We start from the raw sequence: 19,039 nt of genomic DNA on the forward strand, positions 1-19,039 counted from the left end.
GCCAAAAAACCATCTCAGCATCATTGTAATAGGTTTGTTTTCCAAAAATTGAAGACCAGAGTATTTGCATAACAATAATTTTGATTTATAAGGGACTCAGCAGTGTTTCTACTAAGAGAATTTTATCCAAGGCTTTTTTGTTTAGGCTTCCTTTCTCTACAACAATGGAAAAACAAAATTTCCCAGCTTACTCGGGTACGCATATCCTGAAACAGTAAAAGAGGTTAAAAAAAAAAAATCCAGGTAAGTCATTGTAGCATACTTCTAATCAAAATTCTTTTATAAGCCTTATTATATTTCTCCAGCAAAAGTGAATATAAATCAGCAAGACAGAAAATACCTCTCACAAGAGATAGAGTAAGATATTATGAACATCTGGAACAAAAGACTGCCAATTTGATATAATTATATAGGTAGTTGGAAGGTTCCCATTTCACAGAACTCCATTAAAGTCACACCATAAAAGATTAACTCTCTTGATTTACTATTTTAGGAAAATATAAAGTAGGCTGCAAATTTAAGCCACTATAGTGCCTTAGGAGAGTAATAATTTTAACAAATTTACAGATGAGAAAATCTCAGGACTCAGGACATTAAAAGACTTGTTCAGGGTTACCTAGGTGGTAAGTGGTAGGACCATTCTCCTAATAGAAGCATAATCCTCTTTACTCAACATTTTTCCATAGAAAGAAACTATATGAGATAGTGGGTGGGGGCATGGGAATGAGGACTTTGAACACAGACACGAACTCAAAGTTTGATTCTGCTATTTGTTCTCTGTATGGCATGAGAAAATTACTTAAACTCATTTTTTGTTACCTGCAAAAATCAAGAATAGGATATTATATACATAATATAGGGGTGCAACCAAGGTCCGGAGAAGGCAATGGCAAGCCACTCCAGTACTATTGCCTAGAAAATCCCATGGATGGAGGAGCCTGGTAGGCTGCAGTCCGTGGGGTCGCTAAGGGTCGGACACGACTGAGCGACTTCACTTTCACTTTTCACTTTCCACTTTCACACATTGGAGAAGGAAATGGCAACCCACTCCAGTGTTCTTGCCTGGAGAATCCCAGGGACGGGGGAGCCTGGTGGGCTTCCGTCTATGGGGTCACACGGAGTCAGACACGACTGAAGTGACTTAGCAGCAGCAGCAGCAGCAACCAAGGTCGGTCTAGTTAAGGCTATGGTTTTTCCAGTGGTCATGTATGGATGTGAGAGTTGGACTGTGAAGAAAGCTGACCGCCGAAGAATTGATGCTTTTGAGCTGTGGTGCTGGAGAAGACTGTTGAGAGTCCCTTGGACTGCAAGGAGATCCAACCAGTCCATTCTAAAGGAGATCAGTCCTGGGTGTTCATTGGAAGGACTGATGTTGAAGCTGAAACTCCAATACTTTGGCCACCTCACGCGAAGAGTTGACTCACTGGAAAAGACTCTGATGCTGGGAGGGATTGGGGGTGGGAGGAGACGGGGACGACAGAGAATGAGTTGGCTGGATGGCATCACTGACTAGATGGACATGAGTTTGAGTGAACTCCGGGACTTGGTGATGGACAGGGAGGCCTGGCATGCTGTGATTCATGGGGTCGCAAAGAGTCAGACACGACTGAGTGACTGAACTGAACTGAAAGCACTTAATGGCACATGGTAGTAATCTTTTTGTTTTTACTATTCTATATGTTTCTAATCTTTGACTAGGTTGCAAATGAAAAGCTAGAACCATAAAGATACTTTAAAGGTAGGTAGTTTTCCTTCCGAGTTTTGTATTCAAACTGTAACAGATATATTCATTTTATTTTATTTTACATTCTTCCTTGAGTACGTGTGCACTACCCCCTACCATGAATGCCCTTCCTCATCCTTTGACTCTCTGACGAAGAGAGTCTACACATTTTTTTCAAGCTCAAACACAAATTATCTCCTCTTTAAAACTTGATGTCACAGGCTGTTCCTGTGTGGCATTCACGGACAACTCAAAAAACTCATTTATAAACATTAACTTAGTGCTGGCTCAGGTGTTGGAGAACTCTGCTAGGGCCACACAAGAGCACTTCATTGAACTGATCTAATTTTGTTTCTGTTTGTAGTTCCCACACTTTGGGATTTTATAGAACTTTTACATTTAAAAAATGAGGACTGACATCAAGTTGCCAACGTTTCATTTTCTAGGTAAGGATAAGTAACTGCCATTGATTACCACAAAGGAAGGGAATTTTGACAAAAATCTCAGAATCAAAAAAAATGAATATAGGCTTTATGGAAAACTTCACAGAGGGGGATCTGCATGATCAGGGTATAGGTATTGGGGGATCCACTGGTCTCATATGTATTTTCGTCCCAATCTGATAGTTCCTAGAGATGATGTTTCTTATTTCTTTTTGTATCCCTACCGCAGTGCTCACTGTCTAGTGGGAAGTAGTCAATGAATATTCATGAATAAGGTAGTGAATATGCCTCTGAGAAAATATTTACCTCTGAGACCTGTGGCAGTGCCTTCCATCACAGAGTACCTGTGAGAACACAGTCGTGGTGAGGATGTGGCAGAGGGGTGTGGGGGTGTGTGTGTGAAGTTATACAATTTATTTCACCAGTTTTGCCAGCATCAGCCATTCGGAAGATTTTATGTAAGCTATGTGATTGTCCTGCCAGAGAACAGAGGATGAGGCAGGCAAGAAGTAAGATACTAGGGTACATCACTGTAGAAAAAAATGAAATCTCTTTCTCTTATACCATCTAAAATATTCCATGTGAATTGATAGATTGAGTATTATAATCAGTGTGCATGTGTGTGTGTGTACATGTGTTAGTCACTCAGTTGCATCCAACTGTTTGTGACCCAATAAATTGCAGCCTGCCAGGCTCCTCTGTCTGTGGAATTCTCCAGGCAAGAATACTGGAATGGGTTGCCATTCCCTTCTTCAGGGGATCTTCCTGACCCAGGGATCGAATCCTGGTCTCCTGCATTGCAGGCAGATTCTTGACCATCTCTCTGGTCTCTTTCGAGCCACATATTTCTATGATGAAAACAGTTTTACACAACTTGCTTTTCATTTTTAAAATAAGGAGAAAGTTATCATGTTTCCTAATAGCCAGAACTTTAAAGCCGGCAAGGCACCCAGTTTTCCTACTTAAAAGCTGTATGACCCCAAGCAAGTTCCCTAACCTCTTTGAGCTTCAATTTCTGCATCTCTAAAATGGGGATGACAGTCCTTCTTTCTGTGTTTCGGAGAGGATTAAAAGGATAGTTTAAGTAAATGAGCAAGCAAAGGGCCTGGATTATGAATGGGGTTTAATAAATTTTAATTCACTATGGGGCCTAGTAAGATAAATGGCATTTTCAAATTAAAATCCTATCAAATAATAGCGATAGGATGAGAGCAAATAGATTATTGCTCTGGTGAATAAAGGTGCCTGTATTTATACAGTCTTTAAAGAACCATGAGGATTATCTTTGCGGCAGCCCTCATTTTAATTAAGAGCATAGAGATTAGATGTTTCAGCATAGGAAGAGGTTTATATTTGATTTAAACCACAGATGTACATTTGCAGCATTTAAACATTCCATTCCTTGGCTAAAGATGTAACAAGCTACTTCAGCAAACCTGAAATTGCAAAATAAATGGAAAATGCTTAATCATTTAAAAGGAAATAGCAAAGGAATGAAAAGACCAAAGCATACACAGGCACCAGAGAGGAAAGTTAAGCAGCAGGAAGTCTCCTCAATTTTTTTAAAGGCTGACAAATGACTTCAGTAGACAGGCAGGATACAAAACTAAAGGATCCATCTCTACCGCTTTTACACACAAACACTTTCAGGGAAAAAAGTGTATATTTCTATAGGCAAACTCATTTTGGGTAAAAGTATGTCTCAAAGAAAAAAAGCAAGTTGCAGAGCCATGTGTAAAATACAAATTTATTTTGTTAAAAACAATGTCAGACTCCACCTACACCTGAGTATGCTTTGCACATGTTTGTATGACATCAGACAAGGTATGAAAGGTTCGAGCCACAACCCCACACTGGGAAGCTCAGTGGGTTTGAGGGAACTTTTTCTTTCTTGAACATCTTCGCATTACCTCACCAAATGCAATGAGCATACATTACTTTGGAATAAAAACACTTAAAGGTAAAAAAGAAAAAATGCACATTTCCTATTATTCATACACGCATTCATTCATTTACTTGTTCATCATCCAAAATTTATTGAATCCTGACTGGACCACGAAGTAAACTGAGTTGGTCTTCTCTAAAGCATCAGATCTGACTTTTTCAGAGGCATGCCAGCTAACTGTAGTTTTATTTTGTGGGGGTAAGCCATGTGGTTCTGTTGCTCTGCCCTAAAATCCTGTCTTGTTCTCCTTTGAGATTAGTGAGATATATTAAATTCAAACCATTTGGAGTTAATTTCACTCCTTTCCTTTCCACCTGCAGTTACTGCACTCAAGGGAGGATTCACTGACTCCCCAAGTTCATTGAATTGTGTGTGGCCAATGGTGGCAACAATATGGAATTTAGAGTAAAAGCAAACAAACAAACAAACAGTTGTTTTCAGTTCTAACTCTTCTGCTCACCAGATACGTAACACTGGTTTGCTACTTCCTTCTTTTCGAACCTCAGCACCACTTTCTCTCTTTGAGTAATAATACCTATCTTACAGTATAGCTGTAAACCTCAATGATGTTAGATATCAAAAAGTCCTAACAAATTGCAAAGTGATGGATGTGTGTACATTACAATTTCTCCACGAAGAATTTGTGGTTTTGCTTCCAACAGAGGACAATGACATATGCTTGTAAGTCTTGGCAGGTTTCTACTTCAGGTAGGACTATAATAAGCTTGACTAGAGCTGAGAAGCAACAGCTGCCATGTTAGGAAAATGCGATTTCCTGCCTGGAAAAGATCGCAAACCCAATTAACCAACAAACATATCTGACCTGGTATAATCGTCTTCAACAAGCATGTGCTTTGGAATTGGTGAGTACCTTCCTGGAGAGATGGGCGGCAGGGAAGTTTTATATTCTAAAGTGCCATTGTTGCCAGAGAGAAGATGGTTTTCCATCGGTGGAGAATAAGCTAAGGAGTGGAAAAAAAAAAAAGAAATCTGTTATGTGGGTGATTCAATGTGTCATGCTACAGTCCTGTTAAAAATAGAAAGGCTGTGCTGCATGCTAAGAATTCTGTGATCCTTCAAGAGTTGGGAGCTGCTGTTTGTTTGCATTTAATATGTACAAGCACACGGTGACCTTTAGGATTGGAAAGATGTAATAACAGTTTTATCTGTAAGCCCAGTTCATATAATTAGGTGAAGAGAAAAATGGGAGCAGAGATTACACACTCACATTTTTCAGAACAATGATTAATTTTCTATTGAAATAAAAATGTTAGCTTTCTAATTGCAGGGCTCACATTCTTTTCACATAGTTAATATCAAACCATCAAAAGCAGAAGGCTCTTGGAGCAAGTTACTGTATAAGACTTTAATCCCTAAATACACTATTCTCCCATCCCAGAAAAGCTAAGCTGTTCCTCCACCCTAATTCACCCCTCTTTTGGGTGACTAAAAAGCTAACCGGGTCTCCTGCCCCTACTCTCTCCCCAGATCCATTTTATACACTGAGAAATGCAGGTCTGATCATGACGTTCTCTTGCTTACTCTCCACTGCTACTATCATACTGAATATAAACTTTCCCCTTTATCATTCTTGGAAGACTGCCTCATTCTGATATTCCCCTCTGACACATCTCCTATGGTCCCTAAATAAAGTCTGTTCTTCCTAATATCTGTATTTTAGCTCCACTTTACCAGCTACCTAAAACTTCTGCCTCCTCTCCCATCTCTGATACTGAAATCTTATCCATTTTTTCAAGATACAATTCAAATGCTACCTTCTGCATAAAGATTTTTCTGCTCTTCCAAAGACAGGAGATATCCTTTTCCTCGGAGTGGCCAAAGGACATTTCTTTTTACCTCTCTCATGGCATGTACATCCCCTCTCAGTTTGCCAAATACTGCTGTTACTTATATACCTGAATTAACCTTCCTTTCAATGAAGGCCATGACTGTATCTCATGTGGATCTCACATATTACCTTATAAGGTAGTTTGCATGTACTGAAATTACTCTATATATTTCTTGAATAGCAAATTTTGCTTTCTCCTTTTTCTTCTGACAGAAAGAAGAAATGTCCTATATGCCCATCAAGAAGAAGCTCACAGAGCCTCAAGACTGATTTTTCTTTATTTGGCTTGAAAAAATCTGAAAGTTAAAACTCTTTAATATCCTAAGGTACGGCTGATCTCACCTTACTGCTTGCTTGACAAAAAGACATATTCTGAGGGAAGTCATTTTACAATCATTAAGAAAACCAATAGCCAACGTAATGGGCAGGTAACAAAATCATTCAACATTTAAATTTCCCTCAAGAGAAACATCCAGATCTAAAAGAGGTTAAACGACTTGCTTAAGAGCATAGTACTAATTAATAACAGGACCTGAAGACATTCTGAGTTCTCAATCTCACAATTGGTTGCTCAAGATTTCAGAATGAGCACTTTTACTGATGCTGCCAAAACTGTCCCTTTAATTCACATCGGAAAAATGAATTGCTTCTAAATCTAGTTCCCAGAGAGAGAATCTTCTTGTTAAGAGGGGAAAGCATGGGGCTTCTGTAGAAATGGACATTGTGAGGACCGAGGACAGCATCTCACTGTTCGTTGTTGCTCAAGAAGCCCCCACCTCCAGCCCACCTCCACGGTCTTAGTGACTGAAAATTTTATCTGGCTTCCTTGCCGATGTATCAAATTCTGATAAAGGTTAGAACTATAAGGATGGTGATTAAGGAGCACGATTTCACCATCTGAGGGCAAGGTCCTCTGCCCCAGGAAGAACAGTGCTATCCCAGTTTATTTTGCCAGTCTCCTTTTCCACTCTGTTACTATACAGATTTGAACTAGGAAGAGAGACGATTATGGCATGAGAGCCATTGTGCTTTAGGGGCTTGAGAAATAGCCTTTAAAAACGTGCTGGCCCTTGGCAGCAATGGAGACTCAGACATAGAGAACAGACTTACGGACACGGAGATGGGGGGAAGGAAGGAGAGGGTGGGGTGGATGGAGAGTAACATGGACATTTATATTAACATATGCAAAACTGATAGCCAATGGGAATTCGCTATATGACTTAGGGAATTCAAACTGGGGCTCTAACAACCTAGAGAGGTAGCACGGGGTGGGAGGTGGGAAGGAGGTTCAAGAGGGAGGGGACACAGCTACACCCATGGCTGATTCATATTGATGTTTGGCAGAAACCAACACAATTCTGTTAAGCAATTATCCTTCAATTAAAAAAATAAGTAAATTTAAAATTTTAAAAAATGAATAACCTATGATAACTAATGAAAACCTACTGTATAGCATAGGAAATTCTACTCAATGCTCTGTGGTGACCTAAATGGGAAGGGAATCTGAAAAAGAGTGGATATATGTGTACGTACAGTTGATTTGCTTTGCTGTGCAGCAGAAACTAATGCAACATTGTAAAGCTTCAATTAAGCTCTAATAAATGTTTACTCTAATAAAAATTTTTAAAAAATGTGTTGCCCTTGGAATACTACTCAGCCATGAAAAAGAATGAAATAATGCCATTTGCAGCAACAAGGATGCACCTAGAGATTATCATACAAAGTGAAGTTAAATCAGAAAAAGAAAGACAAATACCACATGATACCATTTACACGTAGAACTGAAGATATGAACCTATTGATGAAATAGAAATAGACTCACAGATATAGAGAATAGACTTGTGGTTGCCAAGGGTAAGTGGGGGTTAGGGAAGGATAGATTGGGAGTCTGGGATTAGCAGATGCAAAGTATTAAATATAGAATGGACAAGCAACAAGTTTCCACTGTATAGCACAGGGAATTATATTCAATATTTTGTGATAAACCATAATGGAAAAGAATATGAAAAAGAATGTGTATATATATATGAATAACTGAATCATTTTGCTGTGCCGCAGAAATTAATACAACATGGTATGTAAACTATACTTCAGTTAAAAAAAAAGTGTTGCTCTTATCTTCTTGTAATCACACTGTCCATAACAAACATTATTAAGCCTTTCTGTAATGGTGAATCTGCCAACTCATCAGGAAAGGCCCCCAAGCCAAGTGAAGTACAAGATCCCTCTGCAGTATCTCCACAGGCTAAACAAGAGTGAAGGTGTAAGCAGAAGATCTTGCCAAGTTTTATAGAATTCCAGTTTTGAAAACCCGGCCTGCTGTTCAAAGATGATTCTAAGCATGGTACTTACAGTGCGTAATATCAGGTGGACCGTAAGGATCAGTCATATAAATGGTGGTGGGTTTGCCAACTTTTAGATAAACTACATCTGATGTGTTCTTCAATATTGCTACCGCCTCCTCATGTGTTACTTCTTCTAAACTGTAGTTGTTTACCTGAAAGTGGGAAAAATTCATTGTTAGAGCCAAATCTATGCAGGTGATTAGCCAGAACTATCCAGGCAAGGAGATATACAAATTATGAGCTTAAGCAAAGAATAAATCATAATTATTACAGTCTAGTATCTATATTATACTTGGACAGAACAGATGGATTAATGGCATTAGCCAAAGCAGATAAGGTACAGTTGCTGATGCTAAAAAACAAGGCTGTTTCTGCCTTTTCCTATGAGGAAGCAATATATTATATTAGAAATCAGAATACTCTTGTGGAAAATGGAACAAAGAGGTCAAATGTCTTTCTTATGCAATAGTGACTGTGATTACAAAAGCAATATACATTCTTGGAAGAAAACAAAAACAACAGATGAAAATAAAAATTATCTATAATCTCCCTATATGGATATATATCTTTGAATGATTGTGATCATATTACACACATTGTTTTGGAATGTGCTTTTCAACTTCAAGTGACCATTTGCTTCGATCATGAATGTATTTCAACAAGATGAGTTTTGTTTCCTATAAATCACTGTGCCTTAACATAATGATTTAACTAATCTCTAAAGTACATTTCAGTTCAGTTCAGTCGCTCAGTTGTGTCCGACTCTTTGCGACCCCATGAATCACAGCACGCCAGGCCTCCCTATCCATCACCAACTCCCAGAGTTCACTCAAACTCATGTCCATCAAGTCGGTGATACCATCCAGCCATCTCACTCTCTGTTGTCCCCTTCTCCTCCCGCCCCAATCCCTCCCAGCATCAGAGTCATTTCCAGTGAGTCAACTTGTCGCATGAGGTGGCCAAAGTACTGCAGTTTCAGCTTTAGCATCAGTCCTTCCAATGAATACCCAGGATTGATCTCCTTTAGAATGGACTGGTTGGATCTCCTTGCAGTCCAAGGGACTCTCAAGAGTCTTCTCCAGCACCACAGTTCAAAAGCATCAATTCTTTGGCGATCAGCCTTCTTCACAGTTCAACTCTCACATCCATACATGACCACTGGAAAAACCATAGCCTTGACTAGACGGACCTTGGTTGGCAAAGTAATGTCTCTGCTTTTTAATATACCATCTAGGTTGGTCATAAATTTCCTTCCGAGGAGTAAGCGTCTTTTAACTTCCTGGCTGCAATCAGCATCCATAGTGATTTTGGAGCCCCCCAAAATAAAGTCTGACACTGTTTCCACTGTTTCCCCATCTATTTTCCATGAAGTGATGGGACCAGATGCCATGATCTTTGTTTTCTGAAGCATATTTAATTTATTTCAAATGGTGTTGCAATAAACTGTTTTCTCTATTTGTTTACCACTTTGATGATGTCTTCAGGATAAATCATACAAATGAACACTGGACCAAATTAAATGAATATGATAAAGCCTCTGGTGCAAGCTTAGCCATTCAGTCATGTCTGACTCTTTGCGACCCTATGGACTGTAGCCCACCAGAATCCTCTGTCTATGGAGATTCTCTAGGCAAGAATACTGGAGTGGGTTGCCATGCCCTCCTCCAGGGTATCTTCTCAACTCCGGGATCAAACCCAGGTCTCTTGCATTACAGGTGGATACTTTGCTGTCTGAGCCACCAGAGAATCTCAAGGCCTCTGGTACCTATTTCCAAAGTGCCCTATGGAAACATGAGCCAGTTTCCTCTTATTCTGCAGATATATCAAAGCCCCATCTTCCCACAGCTTCACCAGGCTTGGCTTTTCTCACTTTGAAAACTGTTCCCATCAAAATGTCATTTAACATGAGTCTGTTGGAACATAGAGCTTTTCAAATGAACAAATTCAAGAGTACCTTGTTGCAGTCAGTTTTAACAGCCACTCCTCTCTATTGGAGAGAAAAACCTGTGATACCAGTGCAATTATTCCTTCATGGCGGTGGCTTACAGTGGGTCTCTGAGGCACCTTCTCTTAAATGGTTTTCAAATATTGAGGCAATATTTTAAATACCTAGGTTATCCTTACTTGGCTCCTATTTTTTTATATGTATCAATTCTTTAGTTGTTTTCTGCTGAAATGATGTGGAATTCAAATCAATGTAATATAAATGTAAATAAATAAAATAGCTTGGATTCCTATATATTCTCTGCAGTATCTAATCAACACTTCAGTCATTTAACACCTTGTAGCATGCTTTTTATTTTTGCTTCATGTTGTTGCATAAATTCCACATGCCACTTTTGGAGAGGGAAATGGCAACCCACTCCAGTGTTCTTGCCTGGAGAAACCCAGGGACGGGAGCCTGGTGAGCTGCCATCTATGGGGTCGCACAGAGTCGGACACGACTGAAGCGACTTAGCAGTAGCAGTAGCAGCAGCATTGCTTTTTATTTTTGCTTCATGTTGTTGCATAAATTCCACATGCCACTTAATCCTTGGTGGTGTAACCAGGTCAGGGACCCTGGAACAGAATGGAACCGAGCCTGACTGCTGACTGCGAGCTCTCCATTAAGTTGTAAATGTCTTCTACTGTTCTCTTTTAGAGAAGTAACATTCTCTTAACTCTTTTTGTACTTCCAATGTCTAGCACTTGTTCATTCACTGATCAAACATTTGTTACATACCTATTACGTGTCAGTCACTGTTCTACATGTCAACAATATAGTGATAAAACAATAAGAATGATAATCATAATTACAGCAGACACTTACAAAGCCTTATTTCATGTCAGGCATTGTTCGAAATTGTTTTATATATATTAACACAATCAAATCTCTCAATAGCCTATGGACTAGCCATCATAATTACTTTTATTTTACAGATGAGGAAAGCATGTCTCCAAGCGGTTAAAAAAACTTGCCCAAAGTCACTGACCTAATTGTAGTAGAGGCAGAAATCAAAGCCAGATGATTTGGTTCCAGAGACTCTTAACCACTCATCCCTATTGCTTCTTTCAGATGGAAAGAGTCCCCCCTCCCACGAGACTCACATTCTACTAGAACATAGCTGTTTATGAAATGAATGGATAGAAAACTAGACCCATGAAGAGTGGGAATGTTGTGGGACTACAGGCATGGTAAACACAGTGGATAACGGCAGCCTTTAGACAAATAGCAAAAATGATAGTAATAAGAGCTAATATTTATTTAACACCTGTATGTCATATATCTTGGAAATACTATGTATATATTTTGATGTAAGTTACATAATTTATCCTGGTTATAGCTCCATGGGGCTTTCCTGCACTGGTTCAGATGGTAAAGAATCTGCCTGCAATGCTGGAGACCTGGGTTCGATTCCTGGGTCTGGAAGATACACTGGAGAAGGGAATGGCTACCCACTCCAGTATAGCTCCATGAGGTAGACATTAATAATTAGACTTACTTTGGGAAAAAACTAATATCTGAAGAGGTTAACACAGCAACAGAGAGGTCACACAGCCCCCAAGTTGCAAAGTTATCAGTTGGATTACAGTCCTGTTGAAAAGATGAAAACGAGACAGCCCTTGAGTGTTGGTTCCTAGGACTTACACTGTCTATTCTTTCTTCCTTTAGGAGAACAGAGTCTCTTCCTAAATTTTCATATAGAAGTGATATGAATGCCTAAGTGTTATAAAGGCCTGAGCAATCATTACCCTTCTTGCTGAATCCAGTGATGACAACATATTGCATCAGCCAAGTACACTGACAAAGACAAAAATAAATAAAATGGAAAGTTGCTTGATATATCTGTTTCTTCAAAACGTTTCTATATGTTTGATCAATCACTTTGTTTTAAAGGACTACCACTTATACCTAGATAATGAATATTTACAAATAATGCTCATATATAATGGTTTAAAATGTATAGAAGTGTCTTGTCTTAAAAAAAGGTTGCCTAAGGTTGCTCTGAATACTGTGACCATGCACCCTAGAAATATCTATATTGAAAGAAGAGAAGATGGGAAGAATTTATTGCCATAAACAGAGAGGAGCCAATGGATAAAGACTCTAAAGGCCAGAAACCAACTGGATTAGGTTATAAGTGGTACAAAAGCTCTGTTTCTGACAGGGCTCACCATCTCTCTCCCCAGGATATAGAAAGTACACAGCTCATTAGATTATCAGTGAAAAAGAGATGTGGCCAGCACTTATTAAATTGCACTTCCTCCATCTTTACGTTGAGCCTTGAAACAAGCTAGAAAATATTATCTTTAAGTGTGTTTTCTGAGAATGACTCCCTTAACAGACTCTCAGACCACCAGGAAAAAATCTTTAGAGCAGGAAACAGAAGCTGAGGAAGGCTGGAAGTGAGGAGTGAGGAAAGAGAGGATACTGGGGGAAATACTGGTAATTTAAAATAGTAGCAGTTCAGTCAGATTCTATTTGGTGACTGTGCAGTGTTGGAAAATCTACACTGATTTCCGTCATGGAAGAGGGGGCATGATACTGGCAAAAGAATGTAGTGGTTAAGAGCACACGCTTTTGAGTCACACAAACCAGGACTTGTTGTGGTCCTGACACTACCTAGCTGACTTTGAAACACTTGTTTAACTTACTTAGCCTCAGTTTTGACATCTGTAAAATAGGTATGAGAATAATCACTGCCTCAAACGGGTTACTGATTTAAATATACTGACCCATGTAAAGTGGCAGGCTCATTAAAGTACTCATTATTGTTAGCTCCTGTTACTATTACTATTGTCATCATCCGTCTCTCTCCTCAGGAAACAGGAATTCTTGGTGAAAATTTTCGCTGAGCATTTTCCTGTAAACATCTGCGAACTGATGAGTTTAATTAGAGTACTGTTGATGAGGCTTCTGTGCAGTCTTTTAAAAAATTCAGAATAGTACAGGATCTGGACCCAAAAAGTGCTCTTTTGTGCTGAAGTCTTCAAAATGTTTTTCACGAAAGTGGGTTTATTTGGGTTAATTATATGTGTGCATTATCCTCTGAACTCTCAAGATAAAGGGCCTACAGCTGGAGCTGATTGTATACAGAGAGAAGGGACATTATACTGATTGGCTGGGTGCTCTTGTCATTGTTTTTCATTGTTTTTTTCCTTTTTTTTTTTTTTTGCATCAAGTATCTGCCTATCATGGTGAACACTGAGCAACCGGCCTGGTTTCAGAAAAAAAAAATCATGTGCATTTGAATGAAGTGTTTCTGTGGGGTGTGCAACATAGAAGGGACACGTGTGCAGCCTGGCTGTGTATTTCAATAGGACAGAGAACCCAGGCCAAGGCAGAGAGACTGGAGGTGAGATGACTCATTCTCTCAAATGGAAGCAGGAGCATGACGCTGACAAAGGAGGCTGGAGAAAGAGGTGCCCAGAGACGTGTAAGAAAGGAAGATGGTGAGTGTCACGGGAATTCAAATAAGTGTTAGCAAATACACGTGTGACGGTACAAAGGTGGGAGGTGTGGGGGCATGAGAGGGTGTGACAGGAGAAATGAGCTATGTACAGATGGCGAGACAATGACCTTCCCATATTCATTCAGGAAGACCAATGTGGTGAGACAAACTGGGGGTACCAGCGACATAAAAGTTGCATTAAGACACAGAACAAGGAAATGTGAGACTCTGGAAACCCTGTAAAAAATTACAAATTACAGGCTCAGCTGGTAAAGAATCCGCCTGCAGCGCGGGAGACCTGGGTTCAGTCCCTGGGTTGGGAAGATCCCCTGAAGAAGGGAATGGCAACCCACTCCAGTATTTTGGCCTGGAGAATTCCAGCCTGGGTTGCAAAGAGTCAGACAGGACTGAGTGACTTTCACTTTTTTCTGGCTTCCCTGATAGCTCAGTTGGTAAAGAATCTGCCTGTAGTGCGGGAGACCTGGGTTCGATCCCTGGGTCTGGAAGATCCCCTGAAGAAGGGAATGGCAACCCACTCCAGTATTCTGGACTGGAGAATTCCATGGACTGTATAGTCCATGGGGTGGCAAAGAGTCAGACACCACTGAGCAACTTTCACCTCACTTAAAGTTAACTTTTCAAAAAGAAGACAAAGCAGATAATCACTATATTGCAAAAACAATTAAAAAGGGGACCAATATACTGTAGCAAGGTCAATGACATGGAAATAAACCTGCATAAACCAAAGCTGAAATCTTTGCAGTTCATTGCAATTAACTGTAAATTTAATTTTATTTAAAACAAAGTTTGTTTTAAAAAAAACGAAGACATAAGATATATTAATAATAGTTACTCTGGATAATACTTTCTTATGCAATGAGCATACATTAGTAATGGTTAGAACAAATTTAACTCTATTTTTCAAATGAACAAGAACTAAAACCTTAAATGTGGGCGAATAGAAATTAAGTGCAGTAGGCTCTTTATGAAACACACATAATATGATCGATGAGTAACAGAAATGGGAATGGGAAAGAAGGAAGCTGATTTATCACACTCAGTGACTAGTTAGATTTGTGAGAAATAACAGCCATATTTAAAACCTAGGTGTTTTTAAAAATGAAGGCAACCTGGTATAAGGAGCGTAATTTTGAATGTAGACTCTGATCTGCCATCAGTTTCTAGTTTTGTGAATTTTGTAGTTAACATATTTACTGAGTATTAATTTTCTTCTAGTCACATACGGAGGTGAGAGTTGGACCATACAGAGAACTGAGTGCCAAAGAATTGGCACTTTTGAATTGTGGTCCTGGAAAAGACTCCTAAGAGTCCTTTGGACAGCAAGGAGATCAAACCAGTCAATCCTAAAGAGACTCAACCATGAATATTCACTGTAAGGACTGATATAAGCTAAAGCTCCAATACTCTGGCCACATGATGCAAAAAACCGACTCATTGGAAAAGGCCCTGATGCTGGTAAAGATTGAAGGCAAAAGGAGAAGAGGGCGGCAGAGGATTAGATGTTTAGATAGCATCACTGACTCAATGGCCACGAATCTGAGCAAACTCCAGGAGATGGTGAAGGACAGGGAAGCCTGGCATGCTGCAATCCATGGGGTTGCAAAGAGTTGGATGTGACTCAGGACTGAACAACAACATGTTTACTAAATATTAATTTTCTTCTATGTAAAACAGGATAATACTGATTGATTTACTTGTGTTTTTGAGAATTAAATGATACCATGAACCTGAAAAGACACTATAATATAAAGCAGCATATGAATAACAAACGAACTTCATAAGCAGACATGGTACTTCTATTGATCCTAATGTTGGAAACAGTTTTTTACTGTTCAAGGTTCTTTCTAGGAAAACAATCTTATAAAACACCGACTCCTGCAGTGCCTCTATCCATCTTGAAGACTGACATTCTCAAGGGCAAAGATTAGATTGTTTTCATCTTTGTATTCCCTCAGCTGATATACTGTAAATAGAGGTACTTAATAAATATTGAAATATCCACTAAATAAGTTTGAAAAAATAATGTGGCATATAAAAGGAAAAGTAATAAAAATTTCCTATTTTAAGGAAGAATGAGGCAGTTGTGTTGTGCTTCTATTTTACATTTGTGGGCTGACTCAGAGAGGAGAGGATAAAGAATGAAGGTCATTTTATTGGACACTCACTGTGTCAGGCGTGGGACATAAGAATGAAAGGCTGGGACAAAACATGAGCGCCAGGTCACATCAGCTTATGAGGGACATAATCAAAGCTTCAACAGTGTGGATTTCTTCCTCCTTCATTAATCATTGATGTATTTCTTAACCTTTCATTCCACAGACACAGAGAGAGCAAGTGCCAGTGATGTTTTGATTGACTCCAGCTTTCTCTATGGCTGCTGCTGCTGCTGCTAAGTCACTTCAGTCGTGTCCGACTCTGTGTGACCCCATAGGCGGAAGCCCACCAGGCTCCCCCATCCCTGGGATTCTCCAGGCAAGAACACTGGAGTGGGTTGCCATTTCCTTCTCCAATGTGTGAAAGTGAAAAGTGAAAGTGAAGTAGCTCAGTCGTGTCCGACCCTTAGTGACCCCATGGACTGCAGCCCACCAGGCTCCTCCATCCATGGGATTTTCTAGGCAAGAGTACTGGAGTGGCTTGCCATTGCCTTCTCTGTTTCTCTATGGCAGTGGTCAGCAAATGAACAGCATGATAGGGACTCCAGGGCAATCCGCTGGGTGCAGGAAGAAATATTAAAATTTTTATTGTTTATCACCTTGATCTTCACCTATTTTTTTTGTGCATGTTCAGTAGCTGAGTCCTGTCTGACTCTTGTGACCTAAGGACTGCAGCTCACCAGGCTCCTCTGTCCACAGGATTTTTCAGACAATACTGAAATTGGGTGCCGTTTCCTACTTCATTTTCTTTTCTCTGTGTATGGTTTAAAATGTGCATAATATGTTACCATAACAACATATGAATGCATTTAGAGTAGAGAAATATACATACACTAGAGGGAACTTTTTGTGTTTTACTGTGGGGTGTGTTGTTAAAAGAATTTTAAAACTACTCCTCTGTAGTAGCTACCAATACATGATGACTAGAGCAAGTTTTATTAACAGGGTTATTAAACTGAATATAAGCAAAAGAAATAATATAATGGAAGGCTTTACTCCTTTATATAAAAGCTCTTTATGTTAAACCCTTTAACCCTTAAATAAAATATATCATTGTATTTGCATTATGTTATAATTTTAATGCACTTGAGAGAAATTAAAAGGGAGTCCAAGAAATAATGCTTCCCTGGTGGGTCAGTGGTAAAGAACCTGCCTGGTCATGCAGGAAACCGTGGGCTCAATCCCTGGCTTGGGAAGATCCCCTGGAGAAGGAAATGGCAACCCACTCCAGGATTCTTGCCTGAGAAATCCCATGGACAGAGGAACCTGGTGGGCTATATTCCATGAAATCACAAAAGAGCTGGACACGGCTTAATGATTTAACAACGACAACAACCAGGAAATAATTATCCAGGTTTTTTTTTTTTTTCTTAGTGTTTCAGAAGGTAATCTAACTACAGGAGACAGATTCTGAAGGGTGAACTATTTCTAAATGTCTTTCAACCCATTACTGGAAATTGCTAAATGATGCTAAACCAGCTAGATAGAATGAGCATTAGTTATCTCGGAAATTATCCTCAGGAGAAGCAGTGGAGCAGCAGAGCTGCCTAGGATGGGATTAAGTTAAGGTGGGGCTGTGGTTCTTAACCTGGCCACACATTATTAACAGACTCATTTATAAAACTTAAACAAAAATAAAAATGAGGCATGGCTCCTACCCCAGAGATTTCTGGTTTGATTATTCAAAGTTGACTGAGGCCTGGGCATGCATAGCATTCAAGAGCTTACCCTGAGATTCAAACATACAACCAAGATTGAGAACCAGAGGGCTGAGTAAACTGCTGAAAGGACTGTGGTTTTAGAAAACTGTTATCTGGGTCTGAAGCTAACCTCACAATTTATTCGTTATATAATATTGAAAATCTGTTTGCATCTTTGAGGTTCAACTTTCTCTTCCAGAAAGTAAGAAGAGCAGCAATGACTGCCCTATCCACCTCTCAAGTGTTGGAGTCAGGAGGTGCTGGGGGTGAAAGATCTTTTTTAAAGAGGAAATGGTGTTTTGGTAGGAGGAAAGAGCTCAGTGCAGAGGCAGTTACAGCTTTCAGTTTTTATCTAAGGTTGGTCTAAACCAAGAGCTTTAAAGTCCTGTTCATTATTCAGATAATTTCTACATATCTGCATGGTCTTCAAGATGATTTTCTTATTGATATTTGGGCGAAACAAAGTGATACTGGGTCCTCTCAATTAACACTCATTCAGAATATTAAACTGTGTCTACTCATCCTCCCTAAATCTATTTATGTCCTCACCATACTATGTAGATTTTGGAATAAAAATAAGAGATGCTCACACACAGCACATCCCAGAGCGACTCCACTAAAAACTAGGTGTCTCATAAGTGTTCCTTAAAAAAAAAAAAATGGTTTCATAATAGAATATATTTGAAAGCTATGGTACTAATCAAAGTTAAATTAGTTCCATGAGTGGAAGACTTCACAGACTCCTAAACACGCTAAAGTTTGTTGAGAATCTACAAGAGAGGTGAGATACCAGTTGACTTATTTGACTAAAGATCCTTCTCTTTTTAATGTTTTTCTTAAATTTTACTTATTTACTTATAGCTGTGCTGGGTCTTCACAGATGCACGCAGGCTTCCTCTAGCTGTGGCAAGTAGCAGCTACTCTCCAGCAGTGGTCCAAGGGCTTCTCAATGCAGTGGATTCTTCTGTTGTGGAGTATAGGCTCTAGGGCAATGGGCTTCGTCACAACTGTGAAGCCTGTGTGTCCCAGAGCCCATGCTTAGTAGACTGTTGGCATGTGGAATCTTCCCAGACCAGGGTTCAAACTTGTGTCTCCTGCATTGGCAGGCAGATTCTTAACCACTGGACCACCAGGGAAGTCCTATAGATCCTTTTCATGTGACACAGGCATGAGACTAGTATTTTAAAACATACTTGGGTAACACTGATCTAAGGCAACCAAAGATGGATGTGACTTGCCCAAGATCAATTAGGTAGAGTTAATGCTGGCTGCCAGGGACTTCAATCTAGTGATCCTATCTTTGAGTCCATTGCTTTTCCTCATTGTTTCAATGCCTCATTTACCTTTCCTCTCGTCTACCAGCTTCCCTTTAAGCAAATGAAATAGACCTTCTTTCTGTAAAAGACGTAAAAGTTCTCTTACTGACAG

The 19,039-nt window shown here is 39.5% G+C and overlaps 1 protein-coding gene across 11 annotated transcripts in view; it reads right to left on the reverse strand.

Moving 5' to 3' along the window:
• The window catches only part of DLG2 (discs large MAGUK scaffold protein 2), a 1,481,746-nt gene that overhangs the window by 610,681 nt on the left and 852,026 nt on the right, over positions 1 to 19,039 (reverse strand). For all 11 annotated transcript variants that reach the window (XM_055416123.2, XM_055416124.2, XM_088832353.1 and 8 more), the window contains 2 exons: positions 8,313 to 8,457; positions 4,935 to 5,073 (listed from right to left, as the gene is read on the reverse strand). In XM_055416123.2, coding sequence (XP_055272098.2) covers positions 4,935 to 5,073; positions 8,313 to 8,457 — 284 coding nt within the window. The remainder of the gene's footprint in view (positions 1 to 4,934; positions 5,074 to 8,312; positions 8,458 to 19,039) is intronic.

Source organism: Moschus berezovskii, chromosome 25, assembly GCF_049115385.1.
Source record: "Moschus berezovskii isolate FMDL1 chromosome 25, NW_MosBer_1.0, whole genome shotgun sequence".
In the NCBI taxonomy this organism is placed as follows: Eukaryota; Metazoa; Chordata; class Mammalia; order Artiodactyla; family Moschidae; genus Moschus; species Moschus berezovskii.